We start from the raw sequence: 16393 nt of genomic DNA, 5'->3' as shown, positions 1-16393 counted from the left end.
GGGTTTAGTTTGGTGTTGAGACATTTATACAAGTAGTGAAGTACAGTATAAACACTGCTCTGGAACAGTGTGTCCTACAGTAGTGGTGAGCGCCAGACGTTGTCTTTCCAGCCTGACTGAAAGAGCAGCCGTCATATTTACCAAATGCACTCTTTACGATTTGTAGAGCTTCACTGCAAACACACACGCAGTTATTTAAAGGTGGTAGAGGAAGGGGTGTCTACTTATGTTTTGTTGTTTTGCCTATAAAGGATTATTGAAAGAGAAGTGAGTGACACAGATGTAATATTAACAAAGAATCACTGACTTATTTCACAGTATGAAATCAGCTTTGTCTTCACTTTTATTCCATGATTTTAATCAGTTGAAATTTAAAAAAAAGAAAATGGCAACGCAAAATCAGATGCAATTATGTTACAAAGGCCAATAAAAAAAAAAAGAAATGTAACATTTAAAGAAAGCTCCACTACATCTTTAATTCGACTTTCACTATGCACAGAAAAAAAAAGAGAAGCAGATGCAAGGTGGGAAACGGACAAACAGATCAGTGCCTTTGGCTTCATTATACAGGAAGGAAACGGCTTAAACAAGCAACTGTTAATATGTACACTGTACCCACCTCATGTTAAACATCATTTGCATAGTGAAGCAAACTAATTACCCTAATTACATTTACAAGTTTAAAAACCTGTGTGTGTTTGCAGCCATAAATGTAACCTGCAGTACCAGAACAGGAACCCATCAGCACCAGGTCAAGGCAACCTAACAGGGTGCGCAGCCTCTGGCTCATTTGGCTTCCCCTCCACTTTACAGTGAATGAGTACATTTTGTCCAGACACCTGGACCTGTTCATTTACTGCAGTTAGACAGCTCCTTAAATTCTCACAACCTTGTATGGCCATAAACAGTGGGGGCCTGAGCGTCATGGAAAATGGGTTTTTTTTTTTTTTCTTTTTTTTTTTTTGGAGGAAGAGGAGGAGGAGGAAGGGGACAAGTGGCAGTGGATATATTTAGGGTAAGGAAGTGGGAACAGTCAGAGTGTAGACTGGAGGGAGAGAGAAATTGGACAGTAAATAAAAAGGAAAGCTGCTGATACGGTGAAGGACAAACTGACTGTAAACATGTCGACCATCACCTCTTTCCCAGGGGAACAGCAGCATGAACCGCCTTGATTTATGTTTTGCATTCCTCCGCTGGGAAGCTTGCATTTAATGTGCAGGTTGTGCTTTATTAGCCAGACACTGTTAGGAGACAGATGTTAGTCATATAATTTACATTCCTGGCCCATTTTGTTGCTGTTTTTTTTTTTTGCATATTTTTCCTTTCCCTGTTGATAAATTGCTAAATATCAAAGATAATGCTTGATTAATGCAGTGTACGCTATATTGCTAAAAGTATGTGGACACCCATGTCTACTGTACCATTGGTCTGGCACTGTTTTCCATGGCACCATTTTCTAGGTCCCTTACGTCCAATTAAAGGCAAGCCTACTGCGACAGCGCTACATTTGTTTGTTTTTACATGTAGGCTACATTAACCTTTTTAAATAAGAAAAGAAAAGAAAAAAAGGAGATACAATGTACAATAGACAATACAATGCAAATTTGTCGTCCAAATTGAGAAAGCATGTTGCAATATGTAACATGTCTTTAATTCCATTTTAAAACAGATAGCTTGTTGTAGTTGGTTTATATGCTGTGGTTGGTGAAATGACTTCTGTCTTCATATCCTACAGTCTTTTTATTCCACAGGTTCTACTGTCAGTCAGCGCTTCAGTAGGTTCTCTCAGAGTCATTAGGTTCTGTAAATGTGGACCAATACAACAGTGGTACTCCAGCACTTAAAGTAGTCCAGTAAATCTGACTGAACAACTTTGACTTTTATAGGAGTATTGATACTGTGACTCAAGTAATCGAGCTGTGTATTGTGCCTCAGCCATCAGCAGTTTACATTCATGCCACTTTTATTATATTTCTTTGAACCTCAGAAACCAACCAGCTCCTCTGCTGCCACATACACATGCAACATCATTTCCTCTCCCGTTCATTTTAACACATTTCACTGAGCAAGTGACCCTCATTTGTTACATGTGATGATGCAACCGTTTGCAATCTGCATATAATCAATGCTCTCAAATTGCTCTTCATAAAACGGCTGCAGACTTGCAGCGTGGCTGATAGTTTGGGGTAATTTAATTAACAAATATATTTAAGAATATGCAGCATATAAGCACAGTATCAAATGAAATTGACACACCTCAATATGACAGGCCGTCAAGATTGGGTACGTAATCTCCTTGTTTTGGTGGTAAATGTTGCCCAACAAACAGATGACACAATATATAATATGATTTGAGGTGGCGTTTCCCTTTTAAGACCGTGACTAACGGCCCTCTGCAGGAGAAAGGTCTGTTACGTCCCACCAACAAAGAAACAGCAGACGAACACACAAAGATCAGACCTGTCCTAAAGACAGCATTGCCTTTGTGTTGAGTGTTTTTTTTCTTCTTTTTTTTTTATTGTAAAAGCAGATCCAGAGTTTGTACAGTCTTGGGTAAAGTAAAACACAGACAGTCGAAAACCCAGTCTGTTAGTTAACACAGTGTTAAGACACGGAAAGAGACTTGAATCTACACACTTTGGTAACTGTCCCATGATACCATCCCTTTCTTCCACTCTCTCTGTCACACACATACATCATCAGAGCAAATAAAAACACCACTTAAATACATTTAAATATTCTATAAAATTGACACCTTTTTTTTTTTTACACTATATGAAATTATTATTTCTGCTGTCGATATGTTTGATGAGTTCCACATTAGAAATGTGAATATCACTGTATTTGTATGGATTGTTTATTGATATCAGGGAATGTAAAAGAACTGAAACAATAAATATTTTATATTAAGTTAAAAGTTATTAAGTTAGAATTTACAATATGATGCTGTTTCACTGAAACACTACAGTTGTCTGAATACAGAACGGGGAATTTGTCAGAGAGCTACTGATAGAGGAATGTATAAAATTTTACCTGTTTCCAAGACCTTAAGACGTGAAGTAACGGTCAGTGGAAACATTTCAGATAATGAGGCTTTGCGAAGAAACTACTTTATCAAGTTCTAAAGCCGAGATAAAGCAGGACAGCGGACTCGGGACCGGGTGTCAGGTCCCGTCAGCGCTCAGAAGGCGTTGTCGTCGTTGTTGTTTTGCTCCAGCCGAGACACCATGATGGACACCAGCTTCTCCAGCTGCTGGGACCTCACCCTGCCCGTCTCCAGGACCTCTTCATGGTTGGCCTTCTCCTGGCTGTCGTAGTCCATCACCGCCCGGTTACTGATCAGTGAGAGGGCGAAGCAACGCATGCCGGCGTGGCGGGCAACGATCACCTCATGGGCGGTGCTCATCCCTGCAGAGAAGACATAGAGAAGGTGAGACGTCAGTGTCGTGTTTTGTCACGTTTCAGTTCTTGAAATCTGTTATTTGTATGTTTTAAAATTCCAGTGTTACTTTTTCCTCTTTCATATTGACATGACGTCAGACTCACGCAGAGGGGGGAAAAAAATGGGATTGGTCGACTGATTTTATGAAATACTGCAATTTTTTTTATGATTTATGAATTTAGTGATGCGCCTATTGATTATTTATTTGTTGCAGCAGGTTAAATGAATTTCTCTTGAAACTTCCCGCCTCAGCAGTAGGGCTGCCATATACAGATTTTGATTGAAATTGGTTAAGTGAGGTTTTGAATGACTTGTCCTGTAACTTTCTTTCCTATATGTTTTAATCAGTAGGATTTATTAGTGTGCGTGTGTGTGTGCGTTGGTATGTGCGTGTGCGTGCGCTTGTATTTCTGTCTTGACGACCTGAATGCATCTTGTGGTGTAATAAGGTGTGGTCCTCACTTCCTCAAAGGGTTCTTGTTTTTACGGATGAGGTGAGGTAAAGATTAGGTTTCTGGTGAATGTGTTACGTATGAAAGTACGATTGTGTGTGTGTCAGAGAGATGTAACAACTCACCAACAGCGTCGGCGCCTAGCCTGTGCAGCATGCGACACTCAGCGATGGTTTCAAATGAGGGACCTCCGACGACGCTGTACACTCCCTCTTTCAGGAAGTCGTAGCCCAGCTCCGCCGCCACGTCGTGTGCCAGCTGGCGCAGCTCGCGGTTGTAGGCGTCGGACATGCAGGGGAAGCGAACGCCAAACCTGAAGGGAGGAGGGCGGTGTTGACTCATCACAACTTACGGTAAGAATTTACACAGAAGTCCTGCGCTAGATGAAATGTCATAAGACGACTTGGGTAACTTTAAAGTAATAGACTAAGTTTAACAGCACTTAAATGGGAGTCTTTTGATGCAGAGTATGTGACAGGGTCTGAGCAATGTGCATGTGGAGATTTGTCATGTCAACTCAGTCCAACAAGGCGCAGGTCACTCATCTGTTTCCTACAATGATTCTGTTAAAATACACTGTTGTGCAATCGTCATCTTTTTGTCCATACTATAAATTTAAAGCCCCCTGAGGTCTGATTTGTGATAAAAGGCTATATGAATAAAAGTGACTTGTCTTCTGGGAGTTGGGTCAAAGTGTTTTGAAGTGCTACGTAATCCCTCTAAATTGCAGCCTTTGAGCATGACAGGCACTTTTGTTGACAACGACATCAGATGCTTTGGGGCCAAAGCGTAGCAGTTCTGTGTAGGAGACTGCAAAAATGCACATATTTTACAAGATGGAAAATGGCGGGGGAGGGAAAACTTCAAGCTGCGTCATTCGCACAGTGAATGAGCAGAATCTGTTTGGTTGAAGTTGCTAGAAATATAAAAACTTTATTGGATCTCCAGAGTGGGAATTCAAATAAAAATTTCTTGGCCTCTTTTGAGCTTATGAAAATGTTTTAATATAAATTTCAAAATCTTGAGGCCAACTATCAATCATTTAAAAAGATGAGGAGTTTTGAGTGTTTACTGCAGCTGAGCTTTTTCACTGAGACACAAACATAATTGTGCAAATAACAGGAAACACTGGTTGTTTTTTTTTTTTTTTTTTAGCATTTAAACCTGTCAACTTTATAAGCAGCTTCTTAGCAAAACTAATGTTAACATTTGCCCTCATAAAAACATTCATCCACGCATCTTCCCCTCCCTCCCTCTCCTCCACCCACCTGTCATCGTTGGGTCCAGCCAGAGGGTTGATTCCAGCGAAGCCCGGCATGTTGATGTGGTCCTTGATGATCATGACGTCTCCTACCTTGTAGTCCTGGTTGAGACCTCCGGCCGCGTTGGTCAGGATCATCGTCTCCACGCCCATCAGCTTGAAGATGCGCATGGGCAGCGTGATCTGGAGAACACAAGGTAACGTAAGGTGTGAGGTTACATACGGAGACAGGAGAATTTGCAAAAATGTGAAGTGTGTTCCTTTGAAGTGCTTATGGAGGGAATGTGTCTTGTTTCTTAATTTATCCATTTATGGTTAAATCTACATCACAATAAAGTGCAAAAAGTGAAGAGGTGAACTGAGGCCACTGCACTCTCTGATATCTCCAACTCTGCTGACTGTGTTCAGACACCAGCTGAATTTCGTGCAGCCAAAATGTAAGTGTATTTTCTCGCTCCCCTCAAGCCATGTAGATAGTTTTTGTTTTATTTATCCAGGTTCTGAAGACCCTGTATCTGAAGTTTGTGCCTGGTAAACAGCAGCTGAGTGTCTCTCCAGAAACAATATGAAACAAGTTACTCCACAAAGATCTGTTGGCAGTTTTCATGGGAACAACTCTGAGCCAAAGACGTTGTCCCACTGAAAATGGTTCAGTGACGTCGGTGCAATAACGTTTCAGGAAAGACAAACTACTGCAGAGTTTTTCAAAAGTAATTTTTTTTAAAAAATATTTCCAGCAGCAGGAGCAACATATAATTCATCCCCATTGACCTCGGGTTGAGGCACAAGTCTGAGAGGTGAATATCTCAACACCTCAAAAACCAAGAGGTGAAGCTTAATAGTTTATAGGGAACTGACCGTTTAAATGATCATTTAAAGCTAATGCAGATTTAAAGACATTTTTTGTCATCAGGCTGCACAACAAACTACACACTAACCTCAGTTGGGGTGTAGTGATTACAAGATTATTCCAGTTGGAGAGATGTGTGACTGCAGCAGACCATCGTGATATTTGACAAACTCATGCAAGAATTCACCAACTGGGTTTACCGTTGCTCTCGTTGCGTGCTACTCATCAAACTGCTCGTCTAACGAATGCATCAGGTTGTTTAGTTCAACTTTACCTTTTTAAATATTCATTCAACCAGACTACAGGTCTAGCAGTTCAGGCGCCAGGCCAGATTCTGTGCAGACTCATGGGTGTTTGTCTCCGATAGACGGGCAAATCAGGCTTTAACTTTACAGAGTGGTGCAGGTTGTAAGCTCTACTCACCTTCTGGATGGGGTAGCCCTCATACAGGTGGAACCTGCCCTGCATGCAAACACACGGCTTCCCTTTTAGTGTTCCAAACACCAGCTGGCCAGCATGACCATGCACTGCAACACACACACACACACACGCACTGTTAGACACCCAGTGCAACTAACAAACGTGCACACAAAAACACACAGAGATTAAAAGCTGTGTTTTCCCAGACAGCTGCAGGCTGTGCATACCTGTGCTCCGGGGGAAGTTGGGAATGTCGCTGTATTTGAAGACCTGCGGGTCCTTGAGCATCTCAGCCAGCCCGCCCAGACCTGAGCCGCATACGATTCCCACAGTCGGCCGCACTTGTGTGTTGGACAGCAGCCAGTCAGCTGTGGTCCGGCACTCCTGATAGCTGTCACTGAGAGAGTCAGAGAAGCAAGGATCAGTCATTAACTCTAGTGTCAATAAAAACTAGACCGTGTTTTCAGTTCATCCCAGACGCGTGGGATGTGTTTCAGGTGTCGATGTGTAATTTTTCTTTTTTTTTTACTTCATAGTAAGTTATTAAATTATTATCATCATTTGTTAATGCTAAAGTTTTGCACCATCCACCTTGAACTCACTGCAAAACACTTTTAATTGATTATTGTCATTATATTATTTATTAATTGTATTTATATGTCTGTTTTAATTGATGTTCTTTTTCAACTGGTATTTTTGTCTGCTCGACATCACTGTAAACAAGGGCTTTACCCCCCTCAATGATTTTCGAGTTTTCATAAAGACATAATAATTTAAAAGATACATAAAGCTCTTTTTAAGATGGCATGGCACATGTCTTTATTTAACCTCTCTGCACCCACCGTCATGCCACATTCAATAACCAGGAAATAACCTGGAATATCTGATTAACCAGAAGGACCCTTGGGGGCGGGAACATCCTGCCCAGTCACTGAACCAGAATGAATATCTTTCCGGGCTTTGAGCAGTATATACATAAACACACAAGTGCACACACATAATATCCTGTTGTGTGTGTGTGGTGTTACTGTAAAAGGTTTGACTGGCTCTGATATGCAAAACAATGCGTCATGGTCATGGGATGGAGAGTGACACACCTTGATGGTAATTGCAGTTTACAGTATTTCTTAAACACATTCCCAAACAGACAGTTACATTTCTGTGCTTGTGAGGACATCTAAGTATCACACGTCTAAGTAACCAACATTGGATCCTCACAGAAGAGACTGGAAAAGAATGATGACAATATTAAAAAAAAAGAAAAAAAGAAAAAAAAAGAAAAGATAATAGTTTTTTACATGAACACATGATATAAAAAATGCTAGAAGCATTTAAATGTTGTAAAAGAATTGGGACCAAGATATCCTGAGCAGATCATTTTCCAGCTGTATAATAAAATGTTAAGTGCTCTCTGGTAGACAGAATATATATGGAGAGATTGTTTCTAAATGACTATTACCAGACATTTCTGTACTGTAATCTCTTGTTACTGATCATCGGTCACGTACACAATACTAATGTGCGCAACAGTTTTGATCATTGATTGATATCAAAACTATCAAACATCTCACTTATGAGGAGTTGCTGCTTTCCTTTGTCTTATGGGATGGTAACCTGAATATATATGGACAATTAGTCAGACAAAACAATACATGTGAACACGCTACTCTGGACTTTAAGAAAGAGTACTTTTCATTATTTACTGACATTTTATACATCAAATGATGAATTGAATAATCAAGAATAATAATAATTGTCCGAATAATTGAAAATAAAAATGACCATTAACTGCAACCTACTAATAGGCCAGTATTGGTTTAGTTCTACCTGATAAACACTACCCTTACTGCCGTAAGCCTATATAATATAACACCTCAGCCAAATGAAGTAGCTCATGAACTGGATTAATTTAACCATCGTTGTTTATTACTTATTATTAACTACTATTGTTATTATTATTACTAATGAGCTATAAAATAATAATAAAATATCTCTATCGATCTAAAGTAGTGAGCTGCCTTTATGATCAGGTCTAAAACTGGTTTTCACTGATCCTGGTCCTTATAAAGACAAATACAAAATCAGTATGACCACATTTGAGTTACTTATTGGCTGTCCCATCACAGTTTGGTGGTTTAATTTGTGCCTTTTCTTTTATGATAATGTCTTCTTTTTATTTAAAGGTTGAATAATATCAAGTGAGTAAGCTTCTCCTTCTTATTTCATTTTAAAAGTGCTACGTGCGCTCTGTCACTAACCCCGCACATGGACGTGAAGATGTAGATGTCACACCGCGGGGGCTGCCAGCTGTGACACCTCACTTATTAGCACATGTGGCCAAACACAACTCACGGCAGCAGCAGCAGCAGGACGGAAGCCCGCTGACTCATAAATACAGTCACATAAAACACATCGCCTTCTTAAGCTTGCAGTGATGGGTTTGGAGAGATGACGTCACGGCAGAACCCGCATGGAGCTTACCTTATCTCAAGAGCTGGGACAGAAAAACCGTACCGTCCCAGTTCTTGAGAAAACCGGAGCTGTTCCGCGCTGTATGGCGTCATGAACAGATATCAGACGAGCACGTTTCCCTCCTCTTCGTGGAAAAGTTTAGAAATGACCGAGCAGCATCCGGAGGGGGCGCGCCATCCTAACTAAGTGCCCGCGCGCGCTTCTCGGGACCGTTTATAATTATCAGTTTAATTATCTGCCCCGAGTGTGACTGTTTGTCTGGGGATATAGTTTAAAATGTAGCTACATTACGGGCAGTTTCATGTAACATCCCCTGTTAACTCAGCGGTGATGAATGCAGCTAAATCCCGACGGAAAACCGGTGATGAATTTAGCATCACAGCAAATGTATTATTTCATCTAACAGGATTAAACACATGGTTTCTGCAGTTTAGTCTTGAATTAAAATAGTAAAGTAAATATTTTTAACTCACTTAGACACAGACTCGGACATGGAGAGCATGATGAAACGTGATTCAGATGGCGTCAGCAGGTTGTTCCGCGTTCAAATGCTGTAGAAAATCGCTTGAGAGTAATGCCGGTTTTCCTGATGTAGGGACCAGTGTTAGGTTTTCACCACCCACCCTAAATGACACCACACCCCCTCCTGTGCGTCACAACCAGCATGCCCCGATTGGCTGAAGCGCAGGCGTCTTCTGAGCCCATCAACCTATGATGCGTTTATGAGCTTCTTCCAAAATAAGAGTCAAGAAGAAGTCTAGACGGAATTTATGACAAAAGAAACACGAGGCATGTTTTTCTTTTTAAGGCAGGATGTGTGATCTACAAGTCACAAGTGGAGATCACAGGCCAAAAGGTTTGGAAATCACTGAATTAAATGTTTGACACATAGATTTTTTTTTCGACCCCTAACCCTAATGTTAGATTATTTAAGCATTTCTCAAATGTAGCTATAGAATCAAATGTTATTATTATTTTCATTTTGGAAACAATTCAGTTAATTTGAGCAGGAGAAAGAGGAGAAATTTGAAATCTCTGTTTAGTTGTTGTTACATGTTTTGATGTCTTTAAAGCAAAGCCAATAAAATCCGGAAAACTGGCCACATTATTTTCTGTTTTTATTTCCTTCACATTGAGAGATAATTTTCACAGCTACAGAGGAACTAACAGAAATGTGAACAAAAACATCAATACAATCCAAAATCACACAAAAAAGGCTACTTTAGACATGGAATATAACCTCTGCACTTAAGTATCATTAATCTGGTTTTTTCTACCACTGTTTCCCATTATAATTTTTTCAGTCTTGTTAGTTTAATATCTATTTTTCATTATGCAGCCTACATAACCAATGAGGAGTATTAGTTGTAAGATTTCCCAACAGGACGTGAAGGCAGCAGCAGAACCCACCATGCTTCAACGTGGTGGTGTTTCTTTTGGTGCTGATGCAATCGCCACGCACGAGACTAAATAAGTAAATAAATAGAAATCAGTTAGACCACGCATCATTTCTGGTAATTCACTTAGTTTTTAAGTCATAATTTACTAGATATAAAAATGCAACTCATGATTCTTAGAAAACTTCCTGGATATAGATTTATGTAATTTTTGAATGATTAGAGGGGAGATGGTGTTCTGTAAAGACCCTCTGTATTTGAATTTGAGAGAAAGAAGTGATAAGACTGTTGTTGGAAAGTGTTAAGGCCTTAAGCATTCAGAAAGTATGGAGAACAAAATTTAATTAAACCATGATAAAATTACGTTGTTTCAAACTTCCCAAGGCAGATCATCAGTTTGTTGTCATTCATGTAGCCTAATGTATGTTATTCTGTTTTCTCTCTGCCTTCAGGAGAAAATAATGATATTCATGACAGGAAAAAGAACAGTTACAAAATTTAAGTTTGTAGATGTTGAGGTAGTGAACTCAGATGCAGTTTCATACGTCTGGTGTTTAACCCTATTTGTAGCTATAGCCTAACACTACTGACACAACATATGGGCTATTTTAGACTACAAAATCATTTGAACAGGATGTAAAATGCAGTTGAAAGCTCTGGGAAAAAAAGCTATTAAGTGGACTTTGAGTTAAGATTAAATTGTCAGACTACTTTTTACCCTCTACCACTACTAACTAAACTGATGGTTTTTCAGTCCTTGGCTGAAAGTGTAATGTTTGTTCTCAGGCCTGAGTGTGGTGCTAGAGTACTGGGCATGGCTTCATTAAAAGTAAAAGGTTTCATTCCTCTGGGAGCATAAAAGTGCTTCATAAATCTTTAGTCAGCCTCTTAGATAATGAGATGTGCTGGGTCTTCAGATATCGGACTGATGGGTGGAACTAGAGGAGGGAACATCTTACATTCGATTTAATCCGTTTTAGCCTGATGGTGGCACTAAATAAATACTTAGCCTGATCCTCCTGACTTCAAGTATATTCACAGTTTCATGAAAATCTGGTCATTACTGCTCAAGCTGGGATTTATGAACTGACTGTGGCACTAGATGAAAGGTTAAAAGGTTTAACAAAATCTGTAGTAATCATCCTTTTGGATTAAACAGCCATCCACAATGAAATAATTGGCAATCTTACCAGAATTTGTCAAGATGTCTTCTTGGTCAAAGTTTTGAGAGATCAACATCCAGCCTGACAAACTGGTTGAGTGAAGAGAGTCAAAGAGAATGAGCCCACGGGGGTTTGTATGTGTTCAATATAGACATATACGTGTACAGGCATGTGTGCATATTTGTGTACATGCATCTCTGACTCTGCAAGTGTGTCCCACCCAACTGTATATATATATATATATATATCTATAGATATATATATATGTGTGTGTGTGTGTTTGTGTGTGGGTTTTGTTTCACATACCCATATCAGCACAGAGCAGCCAGTGTTCTGGTCACCCATGTCTTATGTAACAGCTGATTTGTATTCTCACAGTTGTGAGGCCCTTCATTCTGGCACGCCAGCCGAAACCTGCTGCTCTCACTCCAGTCACCAGTGCAGGACATTTGCATCACTAACCCAGAGTAAATATAAGTGACATTTGACTGCATCTCCTGTACTATCATTATTCATTTATTATTACAGCTCATGTTGCACACTACAGCGTTCAGTGTCCCAGTGGATCTGAAAACATCTGGAACTAAATGGAATCACACTTTTTTTAGGCCATATGCTTATCTGGCAATTATCTATTTTCTTTATCTATTCCTTCATTGTACAGTTCTCTGCTCATTCAAGAGTAATATACAAAATGTCATTATTCTTATTTTATTTTTGCAGTTCCTTATGATCAACTACACTTCATGCATTTACTGTACACTCAAGCAGCAGGACACCAAATATATTTAAGGTTATTCTCTATAACCTTGTATTTTGTATATATTGTATTTTTCTATATGTTCTATAACCTGGTTGTATGGCTTGAAACTAGGTATCAGCAGACCTTTTAAAAGTTTTTTCATATCTTTTTTGTTTAAATGATCTCTAAGTACTTATTACATAACTCTTACACATAGTTCCATTTTTACACTGTTCATACTTATTAATGTTAAACTCAGATCTTTGAGATGCATTGAATGATATAGATTGTGTTTAAGTATCTCCTTTTGCGGAAAATGTCTGGGTCCTTTCGTCCTGTACTGTGTACATACCTATATTTGTAAGCCCGTACATACGGGATAGTTTTGAGCTTTAACATACATTGTGTATTCAGTGATATCCCTGGGCATATATGCTCCTTAGCATTTTTTTCCCCCTAATCATGTTGTGTGCTTTTGTCATTTTTTAATCTATATTGTGCATATTTCTTATTGAGTACCAGTGAGATGTTGTAGGTTTATAAAACTGTTCCCTTAGATATATCCCCCTAAGTGTGGCTCATTCACAGATGCACTTCATCAACAATCAAGCAATCATGTTCTATAGCCTCACATGTTTATATTGACGTGTCTGAGTTACCACTGTCTCTTACCTAGCAATATTAAAATATAGAGACTATTCTAATGTGGCATTTCCTTCACCAAAAAGCGGTTTTATATTATTTCCTGCAGTTTCTGGAGCCTCAGAGTGACTGACAGTCGTTTTTCCTCACTCTGTGTACTGAGTGTGTTTCCTTGTGTCGTTGCAGGTGTGCTTGCATTATGTTAGATACAGTTCATATCAAGAAGCAGTAACTTAACCTTACTGTCGAGGAAACAAACTGGGTCATCTTTGTTCTGACTATAGGTCTGTGCATTGAGTTTTTAATACTATTTTTAGCACCATGGCTTTAGGAGTGGGAGTTTCGGTTGGTTGATTGGTCAGTCCAGATTGAAATTATTGGATGGATTTTTTAAATTAAATTTGCTGTAGCACATTCATGGCTTCCAGTGGATGAAACCTAACATAATGATTTTGTTGATCATGTAGCGCTACCAACAGGTTAAAGTTTCCAGCTTTTACATTATGACATATTTCTTCATTCTCATCGTTTAACTGAGTTCAGTTCTAATATTTGTAATGCTAATATTTGTACTCATTGTTTGTACTTTTTCTAAACTAAGTGATAACCATTCAGGTCACTGAGGTCACTATCAACATGAATTCCCTTCATGTGCATTTTATTTTGTCATCAGTCCTTCTTGCCTGCAAATAAAAGTTATCAGCTGTTATCTGCTGCCACCTGCTGGATGAACTCTGACTTGCGGCAGAAGAAAATCCTGTTGATGCACTTGCTGTCCAATGTGCTACATTCCCTCAATCAGAAACCTTAGGATCATCTGCATGCATAATCAGGTTTACATTCACATTTTTATTAACATGTAATGTGATGAAGTAGTACTTAAATAGCACAATTCTTTTTATGTATTGTACAAAAAACCCGAAAGTATAGCAGTCATTTGAAGTCTAATTACATGCAGTATTTATTTATTGATCAAAACAATGGAACATCCCATTGTTTAACAATTGATTATGGATTATGCACTGAATTGTCATGGTCATGGTCACTGTGGCAAATGAGAGGCTGATGAGTAGCTGATTTAATCACTGGTAAATAGAATGAATGAATGAAATGAATTCTTGAACAAATGGCTTGATGAATCTGTGATGGTTTGTAAATTGCAGCAGGTCTCTAAACTCTCTGTGACCCAGTATCAGTCTTTTCACCGCAACCGGGGCCCTGAGACCAACACAGGAAGTGAAACAGCGAAGCAAAACATCAAATAAATATGCAAGAGACGGGATGGAGGGTAAAATAAAAGGCTGGAAGGAGAGAGAAAGAGAGTTTCTAAGGATGAATGAAACGGAGGTAAGTCCACCAATACCACCCTTATGTGCCAAAAGCACTGGCTGACCCCAACACACACACACACACACACACACACACACACACACACACACACACACACACACACCATTCATCTTTTCTTTCCCATTCTTGTTTAGCAGAAAAGAGAAAATGGTAAACAACTGACTCTTTGTCAAGCCTAACTTACTGTTATGCAATTCGCACCTAAACGTCCAGATGATGCGTGGTAAAATATCACCTACAATAACACACTCACACACACTCTCACACACACACACACACACACACACACACACACACACACACACACACGCCTGATCAACGTTATCCACCAGGGGATGAGAACTAAAAAAAATTGAGCACGTTTCATGTCGAGCTGAGAAAATAAAAGAAGAGAAGAACATTGTTATGACATTAGAGCCTAATCATTTGTCATTTTTCTCTTTGTAGTGTTTCCTGTTTTATTTTCAAATCCCCTTTCTTTTGTGTCTATGGTTCATTTGCTTCACAGTTCATCGTTGTGTGTTTCCTGCCTGTTTGATTTCCTGCCCCGCCTAGTTTGACCTTTTCCAAATTACCTTTGTGTTCCTTGTTTATTTAATCCCCCACTCTTGGTCAGTTTGTCTATTTACAAACTGGTTGTGTTTCCTACTGTTCCACATCCTGCTTACCTGGATACCTGACCGCCATCCCCTCATCTTCCTGTAGACCTGTTTTTGCAGTATCTGTATCTTCACTGCATTCACCTGCCTTTGTGTAAGTCTGCGTTTGGACCCTGAAATCATTTAACCATGAGAAGAAGTGCTCGAGACATTTTACTTAAGTAAAAGCCGCGATATCACAAAGTAGAAATGATCTGTTACAAGTGAAAGAACAACAGTATTACCATCAAAATATACTTGAAGCACTAAAACTAAAAGTTCTCATTATGCAGAATGGCACTTTTCGGAACAACGTATACTATATTATTGGTTTACAATTATTGGTGAAATTTGTGTATGTTACTGTAATGTTGCAGTTGGTAAAGGTGGGGCCAATCTTGATTACTTTGTACTCCTGGGTAGCTTGTGAATCAGTATGGCCCTATCTGATCTTCTCTTAACCTATAACAATCATAATCATCATAGTCTATCACAATTTATTTTTTGAGTATATTTTGTATTATTAACCTGGAAGCTAGTGTCGAAACTCATCAAGTAAATGTAGAAGTGTTTCTTAACTGTCATGGAGTAGAAAATGCAAATACTCAAGTAAAATCTAAGTACCTCGAACTTGTTTAAGAATAGTACTTAAGTAAATGTACTTAGTTACTTTCAACCATTAAAGAACTGCATGACTAACCAGCTGTTACTCAATATACCATATATTTATTGCTTACAGGAAGTGTTGTCATTGGGAGTTCCAGGCCGTAGATGAGCTGCAGTAAAGGGAACACACATGGCTGGTTGTTTCCCTCTCTGCACGCACAGATTGACCCACAGCTTCCCCACAGGATCACTGGACCTGTAATTTACTGTAAATGTAGAGGAATTCCTTCGAGTTTCTGTGCAGTGTCACTGGTGCTGGGACATATCAACAGCACTAATGATGTAGTCCACATGAAGACACAAACAGTGCTGGGGTCAATTAGTCACAAAGTGCCTTAGCAAAGGACATTACAGCAATATGATTACACAGTGAAAAGTAAATCCAGATAAATTGGATAAAATGATGCATTTTCCAGGAGATGTAAGGGAGTTAAAGGTCCCATATTGTATAAAGTGAGATGTCTGTGTCTGTTTTTATTATAAAGCAGGTTTAGGTTCTATATTCGTACTGTGAAAATATCAAAGCGCTCAGTCCACAGAGAAATGCTCACAGCCTGTATTCAGAAACTGAGCCTTAAAACCAGCCGTCAGGACTTCTGGAACTATGTGATGTCACAACAAATCAGTCACTGCCCTCAGCCATGCCCCAAGCCCCGCCCACCTGGCCACACAACCTTGCAGGATTTGGTTTCTGTCAGTGTTTACCTGAAATCTGCTATATTTTATTTGATCACTAAGAAAACAGTCAGCCAATCAGAAGAGAGGCTCAGAGCCTCCTCTCTTGTGCAACTCTGCCTATAAAAACAGATGTATAATGACGTCTGTCTAATGTGTTGATCTGGCTGTTGAGCCTAGGGCATCGATTGCTTTTGCAAGTTGAATGTGGTTCCTCTTTATC

The 16393-nt window shown here is 39.4% G+C and overlaps 1 protein-coding gene across 1 annotated transcript; it reads right to left on the bottom strand.

Annotated features, from left to right (window-relative positions):
* Positions 1-2477: 2477 nt before the first annotated feature.
* On the bottom strand, positions 2478-9526 carry pnp5b (purine nucleoside phosphorylase 5b). Its single transcript, XM_056390853.1, has 6 exons — positions 9371-9526; positions 6653-6822; positions 6429-6532; positions 5163-5338; positions 4020-4207; positions 2478-3408 (listed from the first exon to the last, which is right to left on the bottom strand). Exons 1-6 carry the CDS (start codon positions 9397-9399, stop codon positions 3182-3184), a joined length of 894 nt encoding a protein of 297 aa, XP_056246828.1. The 5' UTR covers positions 9400-9526; the 3' UTR covers positions 2478-3181.
* Between the last annotated feature and the right edge of the window lie 6867 nt (positions 9527-16393).

The sequence above is a fragment of the Seriola aureovittata genome, chromosome 12, assembly GCF_021018895.1.
Source record: "Seriola aureovittata isolate HTS-2021-v1 ecotype China chromosome 12, ASM2101889v1, whole genome shotgun sequence".
NCBI classification, from domain to species: Eukaryota; Metazoa; Chordata; class Actinopteri; order Carangiformes; family Carangidae; genus Seriola; species Seriola aureovittata.
The sequence above is the reverse complement of the archived record's forward strand: the minus strand, read 5'-3'. Positions and strand labels throughout refer to the sequence as shown.

Excerpts from the sequence above, each read along its gene's own strand:
- pnp5b (XM_056390853.1), bottom strand. The coding sequence starts at position 9,399 with ATGCTCTCCATGTCCGAGTCTGTGTCTAA. Across the intron at positions 4,208-5,162 it reads GCTGGACCCAACGATGACAG|GTTTGGCGTTCGCTTCCCCT; the intron begins GTGGGTGGAGGA and ends TCCTCCCTTCAG. Across the intron at positions 3,409-4,019 it reads GCTAGGCGCCGACGCTGTTG|GGATGAGCACCGCCCATGAG; the intron begins GTGAGTTGTTAC and ends TCTTCTCTGCAG.